At 44.0% G+C, this 12,523-nt stretch overlaps 1 protein-coding gene across 7 annotated transcripts in view; it reads right to left on the bottom strand.

Annotated features, from left to right (window-relative positions):
* Positions 1–12,523, bottom strand: part of CALD1 (caldesmon 1) — a 207,362-nt gene that overhangs the window by 22,661 nt on the left and 172,178 nt on the right. For 5 of the 7 annotated variants that reach the window (XM_056123921.1, XM_056123929.1, XM_056123924.1 and 2 more), the window contains 3 exons: positions 11,457–11,534; positions 5,588–5,733; positions 72–315 (listed from right to left, as the gene is read on the bottom strand). In XM_056123921.1, the coding sequence (XP_055979896.1) occupies positions 72–315; positions 5,588–5,733; positions 11,457–11,534 (468 nt within the window). The remainder of the gene's footprint in view (positions 1–71; positions 316–5,587; positions 5,734–11,456; positions 11,535–12,523) is intronic. The other 2 variants (XM_056123926.1, XM_056123925.1) reach the window with 1 other exon arrangement.

A 12,523-nucleotide genomic window follows, 5' to 3' on the forward strand; every position in this document is an offset into this window, starting at 1 on the left:
AAGAAGGTTCAAGGCCCGACCGGGATTAAGTGGTGATACCAGATGTGGCCGCCTGGCGGCGCCCTCCTCACCTCCTCCCTGACTTTTCGCTCGGCTTCCTCCTGCTTCCTCCTCTGTTCTTCCTCCTCCAGGACTTTCCTTCGCTCCTCCCTCTTTTTCTTTAGCTCCTCCAGCTCCAAAGCCGCCTCCTGTTGCTTCTGCTTGAGTTTCTCGAACTCTTCGCTCTCGGTTTCTCCGCGGCGGCGGCGAAGCTCCTCCAGCCGCTTCCCGGCTTCCTCGGCTTCCTTGACCTCGCTGGCCCGGGCTCCGGGGCGGCTGGGGAGGGGGAAGAAATGCAAAGAAATTTGGGGATGGGGAGAAATGCAGAGCAGTTTGGGCAATGGGGAGAAATGCAAAGGAGTTTGGGGAATGGGGAGAAATGCCAACTGGTTGGCCCCGAGTCACCCCAGGCAGAATCCCCTTCCTGCGGGTCTGGAGTCAGGGGACACACATCACCCTTCCTGGGGGTGAGTTAGGGTCGGTGGCAGCTGAATGTCACGGCTGTGCAACGTGGATACGACAAACAGGCCCCGGTGAGGGGCTCGAAGTCCGTGCGACCACCAGGGAAAACTTTTAAGCACTGCAGAAATACAATCGTCATAAAATTCTGGGACCCCATTTCTGGGTTGGGATTGAGCGGAAAGAAATCAGAGCAGGATCTTGAAGAATATTTGCGCACCCTAGTTCGAGGCAGCCTGGTGCACCTTGGCCAGCAACTGGAAGCATCTCAAATGTCCGTCCAGGGATTCATAAACAGACTATGGTATCGCGCAGAGAAGAGAGTAGCAGTCAGCCTTAAAAGGGAAGGAAAACCTGCCACTTGCTGGAACATGGACCTTAGGCTAAGTAAAAGAAATCCGCCAGGGAGATGATCACACCCCTCCCGAACAGTGTAATCCCACGTATATGGGAAATCTAAAGTGGACAGATTCCTAGAAACTAAGTAAGAACGGTGATTCCTGGGAGGGGGCATGGGAGTGCATGGCATGAGAGAACAGGGGTGTTTAATGGGTCTAGAATTTTTCCATTTGCAAAATGAGCAAGTCCCAGAGACCTACCTCACCAGGTGGATATTTAACACCACTGAGAGTATGCTTAAGAATGGCCAAATGAACAGTGTAGGGCTGAAAAACTTGCCTTAGATGCCCAGGTTTGATCCCTGGCATCGCATACGGTCCCCAACAAGTGCAGCCAGGAGTAAGTCCTGAGCATAACCCAGCCCCAAAACCAAACAAAAGGTAAGATGGTAAGTCTTAAGATTGTAATTTTTCTACAAAGAAAAAAAAATCCATGCTGCATATTACAGCAAGAGTACGTGGGCATTACTATGCATTCTCTAACCTGAAGGGGGTTTGGGTCACCCTTAGCAGAGCTCAGGTGCTGGGGATCAAACCAGGGTGGACCGCTTTGCAAAGCAAGTACCTTAACCCTTGTTTTCTCTCTCCAGCCCCATACTCAACATTAAAATGAGACAGAACACCTTAGAATGCATGTCATGGAGCAAAGGACAACCTTCTTTCCTGATGTGCTGGTTTCAGTTAAAAAAAAAAAATATATATATATATAGCACAGTGGGTAGGGCGTTTGCCTTGCATGCAGCCAACATGGCCTAGCCGAGTTCGATTCCTCCGCCCCTCTCGGAGAGCCTGGCAAGCTACTGAGAGTATCTCGCCCCCACGGCAAAGCCTGGCAAGCTCCCCGTGACGTATTCGATATGCCAAACACAGTAACAAGTGTCACGATGGAGACGTTACTGGGTCCGCTCGAGCAAATCGATGAACAACGGGAGGACAGTGACAGTGGACAGTGACTGATCAGGATAGAGGACTCCCATAGAATGGGACGCTGTTCTTTTGCAGCCTTCTAGGTCAAGAAGCTGTGACTCAAGAGGAAATCTTTCTCAGTCATGATAAGAACTTTCTATCTTTAAAGATGAGTTTGTTCTCATTTCATGTCTACCACATTAGTAAATAATGAACTTCAAAACACATACCTTTGTACCTCACTGATTCAATTACAAAAATCAACAACAACAACAACAACACTGTCCTCCTGTTGTTCATCGATTTTGCTCGAGCGGGCCCAGTAGCGTCTCCATTTTGAGACTTCTTGTTACTGTGTTTGGCATATCGAATATGTCACAGGTAGTTTGCCAGGCTTTGCCGGGTGGGCGAGATACTCTCGGTAGCTTGCTGGGCTCTCCGAGAGGGGCGGAGGAATCGAACCCGGCTTGGCTGGGCTGACTGTGCGCAAGGCAAATGCCCTACCGCTGTGCTATCACTCCAGCCCTACAAAAAATCAATACAGATTAAAAAATAAATTTATACATGAAACACACACAAACACACACACACATAACTCTAGAAATGCTCTGGGTTCCACTAGGTGTCGCTCAGTCTTCGTTTTGTACAATAACAACAACAAAAAGTTGACCATAGGGACTGGTTACATTCTGATATGTCCATTTGGTGAATTACTCTAGTTGTCAGATTATGTTCATAAGTATAGAAAGGTAGCTATGATAAACTGCTAGGTACCATATAAGAATAAATGGAAATATGTCTTTATAATTACACTCACACATGTACTTACTAGATATATATTTGCATGTCTGTTTTGAATGCATAGACACAGAAAGTAGCTGGGAAAAATGTTACTGATGGTTATCAGTGGGTGGTGGGTGTTTATTTTTATACTTCTATTTTCTGAATGTTTTAGCACAAGTACATTTTTTCCCCAAAGAATCAGAAAAAGAGACTTTAATTCCCACGTTAAAAAAATAAACAGAAAGCAAAAACAAATTCTCATTTTGTGCTCTCTGTAAAATCACTGGTATAATCTGCCATCTTTATAACTTTCTCATTGCACAGAGACTATAGAAGTTGAACATGTTCCTTACAAAACTTTATGTCATATTCAGAAAGAATGTCACGTTAGAGAAAAGCATCTAATTTCAAGGAAACAAGCAAACCAACTAAAAAGAATCACATTCCAAACAGGACGAAGGACTTTGTCCACATCACTTCTGCTCAGATATGATAGGAGGCCCTCAGCCTTGAGAATCACAGAAATGCGAATTTTCCAGAAGGTTGCTTCCCCTGTCCTTGGTGTGTTTAGGTAGAAGTCAAGATAACCTCAGACCATTCCATAATTAAGAACGTGGTGTTTTCCACTTGGCTTATCTAAATAAAAGCTCCCATCTCCCAACTTCTCACTTTCTACGGATGGGGAGAAAAGCCAGATTTTTCTGCTCCCATTCACATCCACTACTAAATGCTACTAAAATAACATGTCAGCAGCTAAACCAAAATGAGTAATATGGTTGTAGCTTGCTGCTTGCATTTTTTTTTCTGGCTAAAGATGGAAAAGTCAAGTCCTGATTTACCTAAGAGTATTTTGATGCTTAACCAGCTGTAGTCCTGTTGTCTGTTCTCTTTGAATTACTCAACTTCCTGGATTCCCACACAATATGTGTGTTAATTTTTAATTTCAGCCCTGCTGAAGCTGGTTGGCAACTTTACTAATTGTTAACTAAACTTCTTTCTACACGGACTTTTTTTTTAACCACATGATTTCTCTTAGCAAAAATGTACTCATGCCCATGAAACCTATTTTTCATATAATAAAACAATAATATTGTTAGGTAAACATTGGTGAATACATCTCACTAACCTGACACTGTTCTAGGGCTTTAAAATATTATGTTATTGGCACTTCAGCAAGTCCAGGATTCCACATGCCTGATGGAATCAAACTGATCTCTAGATTTTGTATGAATTTCTAATAACCCCCCTAAATTTCATATTCACTTTTTTGCCAATTGCAATATCTGCAGGCTCTCATTTTACTTCTTCACAGTTAATTTTGGCCCTTTGCAGACACCTACCCTTTCTTAAGCTCTTGTCTCTCTTTTTGGACAAAAGTGACTAGATTTCTGCTCAAATTTTTGTAGAGAAAAGTGACAACTCTATTTGCCTATATTTACTGCCTTAGTGTATTAGAAGAGCTGGACCTGGTGTCCCTTGTAGCTCTAATTACCTTTATTTATTTATTTTTTCTTTTGGGATTACACTCAGTGATGCTCAGGGGTTACTCCTGGCTTTGCACTCAGTAATTACTCCTGGCAATACTCGGGGGATCATATGGGATGCTAAGAATCGAACCCAGGTCTGCCGTGCGCAAGGCAAATGCCCTACCCATTGCACTATCACTCCAGCCCCCAGCTTTGCTGAGTTTTAAATGGGACAAAGAATTTTGCAAGGAAAATGTCCAACTTATTCTATAGTACTGCTTTGAAGCTTGCTTATTGAACCATTCAACTGAACAGGCAACGCTTCTGCCAACCAACAGCTCCATGGGAATCCATGTTACAGAGACTCATGACTCTGTTCCAGAATACCTGGCACAACATTCAGTGACATAAGAGCAGCTGGAATTTGATACCAAATGTTGGAGGGGTGTAGTGGGCAGCAGTGACCAGAGACTCAGCAGGTGTCCACAGCAGATAGACCCTTCCCAGATTTTCACCGAAGTGGGGTTGAGTGAGGGGGAGGAAAGGAGAGAGAAATCATGATGCAAGAGTTTTGCAAATTGGGCCAGACAGAAAGCACTCTGGGTAAAGTGCTTGCTTTGTACACAGCTGACTCATGTTCGATCCCCAGCATCCCATATGGTCCCCCGAGCACTGCCAGGAGTCGCTCCTGAGCGTAGAGCCCGGAGCAACCCCAGAGAATTGCCAGGTGTCATCTGAAAATTATAATAATAAAAAAGTGCTTTGCAAAATGTCTCAGGAGCATTAGTCCCCGGCACTCTGCCTGCCTCAGAGATAGTATCCATCCAAATTAACACAAATGGTGCTCAGAGCTGTTGGAAATAAAATCTGATTAACTTGGTTTGGTTTTTTGGCTTTGGGGCTATGCGCTCAGGGCTTAGTCCTGGCTCCGCACTCAGGGATCACTCCTGGCAGGGCTCGGGGGGTTATAAGGGGTGCCAGGGATCAAACCCAGGTCAGCTGCATGCAAAGTAAGTGTCCTGCCGACTGTACCATTATTCCAGCCCCTGATTAACTTGATTTAACCCAAAGTTTCCAGATTATTTGGCCTCAGAACAATCTTCGTTTTAGCCAACCTTTATTTACCACCGTAAGAAAATACCTTCTTGATGATGTTACTGAGGACTGTCTCTTATGAAGTTGGCTGAACTAGCTAGAGAATAAATCCATGATGTTAACTCTTATTATACTGTTTCCTAATAAGCTGATCTTACATGACTTAGAAGGCCAGAGAACAAAAATGTGGCTGCCAAGCATGATCTGCCTTGCTAAATAATGGAAAAAGCAGATTGAACGTTGTCCGAGCAAAGATGGCTGGTCTTCAGTTAGTGATTGATAGCCTGGCGTGCTGACTGAGTATCTTTCAGACAAAGGCCAATGACCTCACAACAAAAATATGGCGCCCGTTTGGCATGTTTCTGTTTGGAGACACAGGCCAGGAGACGGGTCTTTTCCTACCTGCCAACGCAGTCACTGTTAACTCACCACTCTTCTCACCTGAAAGTATTCTCCGTGGGTTTGAGTTTGTGGGTCAGAAATTCTCCATTCTGGGACTTGACTTCTGTAAATCCCTTCTTCCCATCCAAGAAACTCTTCACCTCTTCTTTGGGCTCTTTGTCCTTTTTCATCTTCTCATCTTTGACCTAACCAACAGCACATATTGGGAAGAAACATAACAATCAAAATGGTATTAGGTGTTGGTGGCTAGGACAAAATAACACCCCAGGTTGTTAGGGAGTCAATCAAACCATGGGAAATTAACCACTGAAGACTCATGTGGAATAATTGGGGTGCTTCAGCTTCTGAGCAATAGAGGTAAGCAACCAAGATAATATCCAACCCAAGTTTAGGGGTCCAGATCATCCCTGATTTTACCAGAATTTTCATTTTCAAAGGCAACAGAGGTGTTAACGTTTGGAAATGATTGAAACATCAGAGCTGCTGTTTCATAGCTCCTGCTGGGGTGAGCCATTAATCACGTGGCCCCCGATGGCACATGGACCGGCTGCCCGTATAGCTTTCTCCTGAGATGGAGCTGCTTCTTGAAGAAAAACACAGATGTGTTGGGAGGAAAGAATGGGGCAACATATTTACTCAGCCAGATCTGACAAGCTAATTTTGGTGGTTGTCCGAGGACGATCACCCTTGCATTTTATTCAGTTCAGTGACTAGTATCCCGAGGCTAGAAGTTCTAATCACCCTACCTTTGAGGGATGACTCAGAGATCTTTGGAGCTGCCCGAGTAGTTATTAAACCACCAGAACGCAATGGGAAACATGCTCGAATTTTTCTTGACTCTCAATGCAGGTAATAATTTAGTCCCTGGAAGGGATTTTGTGATTGCAGAGAGGAAGGTGCTACAAAGCAAGCAAGTGTTAACTTTGCTATTCTGTGGGACTTGTGTTACAAGCTCCTCACAGTGAATGAGGCAGATGATTTGCAATGGGACTTAGGTCTATCTTTTTTGGAAGGTGGGGTAAAGAAATTAAAATTCCTTTATGATGCTCTTTTACCCATTCTTAAAAGGTGAGCATGAAAGTGGAAGGTGCATTAGAGCCCTGTCAAGAGAGTGTAAAGCTCTACCAGTCTGAAGTCTACAGAGAAGCATCTCCTTATACTGATCACTCATCTCTATTTACTATTCTTCAGATCCTCTCTACCTGGCTGCCAAGGTACATGTGTCACTAAGAAGAGTGCCTTTGTTTTCTTCTTTCCCGACCAGCTTTCCTTAGTTCATTTCATCTTTGGACTTAGATCACTCAAAGGGGCATTTATTCCCATGTTGTTCTAATCAGAAAGTTGTCCTCATCTTTCTCCAAGGAGTCTATAAGAAGGATAACCCATGAACACCATGAACATGTGGAAGATGGGGACTGTTTTTTTTTTTTTGGCCATACCATCTGGAGCGATAGCACAGTGGGTAGGGTGTTTGCCTTGCATGTGGCCGACCCAATTCCTCTGCCCCTCTCGGAGAGCCTGGCAAGCTACCAAGAGTATCTCACCTGCACGGCAAAGCCTGGCAAGCTACCCGTGAATTATTCAATATACCAAACACAGTAACAAGTCTCACAATTTGTTGTAAGACGTTACTGGTGCCCGAGCAAATTGATGAACACTGGGAGGACAGTGCTACAGTGCTATCTTCTGGGAGCTCTGACTAGAAGGCATGGAATCTGGAATCTCAGTTTTAGTTCCAGTGCTGTCTACAGATATTTTTCTTTGAATAAATCAATGACTCCTCTGAGATTCTTGCTCCACATACATCACAGAAGGGAGTTGGACTAGATGATCCCTTCCTAATTCTTCATCTTGCCATTTTTACCTCTCTGCTCCTGATTGGTCTCAAGGGGCTGCAATGAAGAGAAGGGTGCTTTGGGCTTATTTTTGAGTTGTTCTTGACTGTGGCTCCTTATCAACTGTCCTGGCCCAATGATAGGCCAGTCTTCACTGGGCAGTCAAGGAGCAGGTGCACACTATTCTAGTCTTGTTCTATTATGACTGAATACCACCCCCCCCACAGAAACCATGGACATGATTTTATATCCTGCTTAAAAAGTATCTGAGAATAAAAATTTGGGATGAGGAGATTCCACTTCTGGGAACCCAGGAAAAAAGATTCTGAGTCAAATCTCTGGGTACATGAAACACCTTACAAAGAGAAATTCTTTTTAATTTGTTTTTCCTATTTTAAAGTTAGAGAGATTTTCATTCTCCACAAAGCTATCTGACTCAATGGCCAAAGTGTATGTTAAGTAGATTTGTAAAATGATACAGATCTAACAGAAGAACCCTCCCCCCTTTTAAAATCAAGCTTTGCCATTAGTGGTAAATGTTATGGTAGACAGCTGATGATATTCTCTTTGGAAAACTTTCTGAGGAAAAAACTCCTGATGAGTGAATGATAATTTGCATTTAGCTGGAAATTATTTTTCCTCTTTCTGGTAAATGAACAACTAAAATGATTTTAATTTTATTTTGAGGAGTATAGTAGATTGGATTTTACAGCAGCTTCAACTCAAGCTTGTGGAATCTGAGTCCCCTGGGAAAAGTATTGGATTCTCTAGTTCCAAATGTTGCCACACAGACAATCTGTGCTGATGGATGAATAAAACGCTAAGCATCCTAAAAGATCTAACATGCCTTAGAAAACAAATGCTCGTATGAACAGCTCAGGCCACATGTGATCATTTGGACAGAACGCTGAATATTAGAAATGTACAATCAGAGAACACATTGGGGTTGGAGGGGGTCAGAGAGTCAAAGATCACGCCCATAAGCAAGAGACTCCCTAAGGTCAAGTGGGAGAGTCCGGGAACACAGACCTCAGACCCATCTGTTACTGGTTTTGTATTATTTCTCTTTGATATCACTAAAGCTTTGTATTATTTGTGGTGTGTTGCATTTGAGTTTCTTGTAAGCAATAGATGGGGACTGTGTGTGTGTATTATTTGTCTTATTCTACAGGATCTTGCTTCACATTACTGGATTGCAGAAAAGGTACAAAAACTGAGTTACAGAGCTCTAGAGTGGTTGAATACACTTTTCTTAGATCCAGAGGTCTCCCTGCTTGTCTGGTCCAACCTTTATCTCCTGGAAGCCATTGCGCCAGAAATGAGGATTCCCAGACAACGTGGACCTCACCCAGAGAACTCAGGCTCCACCTCAAAAACCCTCTGATTCCTCATTTGAAAAGACCCCCCAAATGACTTGCATGGTAATTTGAGAAGTTTCAACCCACAGGACATGAATATCAGTTTCAATATTATACATAAATTCTGCAGGAGACTTTTTTCTCTGTTGAGATAGGGAGGGTGTGTGTGTGTGTGTGTGTGTGTGTGTGTGTGTATGTGTGTGAATGTGTGTGTGTATGTGGTGGGGGGCCACAGAAATAGCTCTGGGGCAAAGAACCTTAAAAAAGGGGGGCATTTTATACTAGGAGAGGAGAAAAAGAGAAGCTAAATTATGTTTCAAACTTGCTGATCATTTGTAATCTGTTGCCATGGAATTAAACTGTAGGGGGAGAAAGAAGGTTTTTTGAAAGGTACTGGGTGGATGGAATACCAGCCTTCAGAAGTCTTCTCTAAGAAGGCTCGTATGGAGTTGGTATTTACTTGCGGTAGACAAATCCTGCACAGTTTCTTGAAAGGAAAGGCTTTTCTTTCTTTCTTTTTTTTTAAAGGAAAAATGAAGAAGGAGGTTGTTTAAAATGGTGACATTGTGTAAAACATGATTTAAAACTGTGTGCACAAGCCAACACAATTCACTGGGGAGGGGGAAATTTGTCAGGGTATGATGTAAGCACACACTGTGAAATCAGGAAGTTCAGGGTTCCTTTGAGCCTGGAACTAATGGCCAAGCTAATCTGAGCTGGTGTGAAAAGAGAGGTCAAAAGTGCGAGGTCAGAGAGATAGTACAAAAGGTAAGGTCCTTGCTTGGCCTGCAGCTGGCCTTGGATCAAATCTCCGGGGCAGCTTATGGTCCCCTGAGCACTATCAGGAGTCACTTGTGAGTACAGAGCCAAGAATAGCTCTGAGTAGTCCTAGGTGTGGCCGCACACTCCTCCCTCACCCAAAGTCAGGGGACCAGTGAAGCTGTAGGACAAAGTGAGGAAGGATCAGGTCTATGTGCAGAGCTGAACTGGAAGCTGATCTGAAAAGAGGCTGAAGGATGATTTGGGGGCCGTCAGTAAGCTGCATCTAGCTCAAGGATTCAACAGATACCTCAAGGACTTTGGTTAAAAATGAAGTACATCATAGGAAATAAAATTAAATTTTAAACAAAGCATCCAGACAGCTATTTCCTGCCCCTTCCTTTTTAAAAGACATGCACCAGAAAGCACCAGCTTTAGTGAACAGTCAACATGCGACATTTATGTCGGTGTTCCCAGGAACTTTCATTGTGGGATAGCTGACATTGTAGGTGCTGTTCACTTAGGACATGAGAATAGGGTTTTTTTTTTTTTCACACATCCAAATATTTTCTCAGCTGCCTCAATAGAGGCAAATTCCGTTTTCCGGTCATTAAGCTTCCACTATCCTTAGCCTCTGAAGGGGCAGTATTCCCATCCCCTCACTCCCCCAAACCACCAAGTCTTCTGTTAGAGACAGGGAGGAAACTGGATCTTAAGTCAAATAAAGGTAACATGACCTATGGGGGTCTTGCTCGTCATGTGTTCTTACAGAAACACATCTAAAGAAACAACCATCTCCATATTAAATCTGGCCATCTGCCTCCTAAATATGGATTATTTTAGGGGGGGTTCCTATTAAATGCCATAACAGGCAGAATAATGTAGTGGGAATCTCCCAGAGTTGACACTCAATAGCCCCAACTTTATACCAGACACAAAGCAATTCTAGACCTTGTAGTTTGCAAATTTAGTTTTACCACCTTCCAGAACTAGGGATGTTTAGAAATTGTCTAATTTTTTTTAGGATGCCTTGGAACCCATATAAGAGCAATGGTGAAAACGAGGTCAGGCTTTCTGAGGTGGCATTAGGTTGAAGTGGTACCTAACGATAGTCTCTGCAGTACCATTGACTGTTACTTACCAAAGTTGAGCAGCCCACAGCCTGTTTGTGCCTCAGAAATGCAATGCAGAATCTTAGGCCAAATGTTCCTTTGGAAATCAAATATCCTCTTCAGTGCATCCGATTTTCTATCGAGACTAGTGTGTATGTATTTGTGTATGTGTGTGTATTTGTGTGTGTATGTGATAGCGAGACCCTTCAAAAAGTTAAATCAATCCAAATCTAAAGGTTTCGTGATTGAAATGAAAGTAGAGTGGCTCAAGGCGGGTAGGGGAATAGCGCTGAGTATAGAAAGCAGGAAAGATTGATCAGACCAGTGTTGTTCAAGCTTTATCAACCTCATCCCAATGGCAGAAAGGGCAAGCTTTGGGACTATCAACCCGGTTCTCTGCTATTTTCTATTTGATGTCAGTGAAACACAGTGAAATAAATTCTGAAGTGTGCTAATGCACGTTATCCTTCTGAGGGACCATGAGCAATATTGAAAACAAAAACAAAAACAAAAAGAAACAACCACCAAAACACTAGAATTGAGGTTATGATGGTTTTCAGAGCATGGCTCTGAAATGTCACGAATAGCTGCTCTGCTCAAGAATTGGGTTTATGGGGGCCGGAGCAATAGTACAGTGGGCAGGGCATTTGCCTTGCATGCGGCCACCCAAGTTTGATCCTCGGCATCCTCCGAGTACCACCAGGAGCAATTCCTGAGTGCAGAGCCAGGAGTAACCCCTGAGCAGCCAGGAGTAACTCCTGAACATCACTGGGTGTAACCCAAAAAAGCAAAAAAAAAAAAAAAAAAAAGCAAAAAAATGAGTTTATGTCTCAACATTATTTACCTGTTCTTTTTTGTAGGAAGGCTTGTCTTCCTGGGACTGTTCTCTTTTAGCTGGCACTTTAGCCCCTTTCTCTTCTCCCTTTTTCGTTTTCAAGAACGGTGAGATCACTCATGGAATGGAAGCCCCCCCCCCCGACTCCCCCAGAGTGCCGTGCTCCCATGCGCCCTGGCGTGGCAGACTGGCCATGCCCTCATCTGTCTCCGCATCGCCCCCGGTGCCCGTGCCTCCAAACAGCAATGCGGGCTCCTTCCCACCACACTCCATTCTGTGGGGAGGGGGCCTGCCTGACTTCATGCTAGCTAGCATGTGACTGTGACTGCTGTTTCTTGTGCCATATTTACAAACCTCCGGAGGTGTGGTGTGGTGTGTTTTGTTCTCGCTCTTGTCACCCGTAGCTGTGTCATGAGCCCCTTGTAAGAAGCAGGAGTGAAAGACAAGATCAGCACCATGCAGGCAGAGGGCAGAGTTTGTTTCACCAAAGAGGATATGCAGTCAACTATTCACACACCCGCTCCCCACAACACTCCAAGCAGAGGGTTAGTACGGGGCTTTGAATGCAGCCTTGCAGACCAAAAACTTTGGTTAAGAGCAGATTTTTAGGGTACAACAATCTCTGGTAACTTTCAAACATCCCCCAAATTTCCATTCTCCTTTGTGCCACTTGGATTCATCTGGCTCAGCCAGATGGTAAAAGGCACAAGATATACACTCTTCATTGCCAGACCTATTTGGATGTTTCCTGGGCTGAAGAGCTGCCTGCAAGTCTGCATTAAGTTCAGGTCTACATGATGGCAAGTCAGGGTTTTGTTAGTTCTCTATTTTTCTTTTGGGGGTCACACCCGGTGATACTCAGAGGTTACTCCTGGCTCTGCACTCAGGAATTACCTCTGGTGGTGCTTGGGGATGCCTGGAATTGAACCCGGGTCAGCGGTGTGCAAGGCAATTGCACTGCTCACCGGACTATTATTCTGGTCCTCATTCTGCCAGTTTTTTTGTTTTGTTTTGTTTTGTTTGCTTTTTGGGTCACACCCGGCGATGCACAGGGATTACTCCTGGTTCTGCACTCA

The sequence above is a fragment of the Sorex fumeus genome, unplaced genomic scaffold, assembly GCF_029834395.1.
Source record: "Sorex fumeus unplaced genomic scaffold, SorFum_2.1 ptg000048l, whole genome shotgun sequence".
In the NCBI taxonomy this organism is placed as follows: Eukaryota; Metazoa; Chordata; class Mammalia; order Eulipotyphla; family Soricidae; genus Sorex; species Sorex fumeus.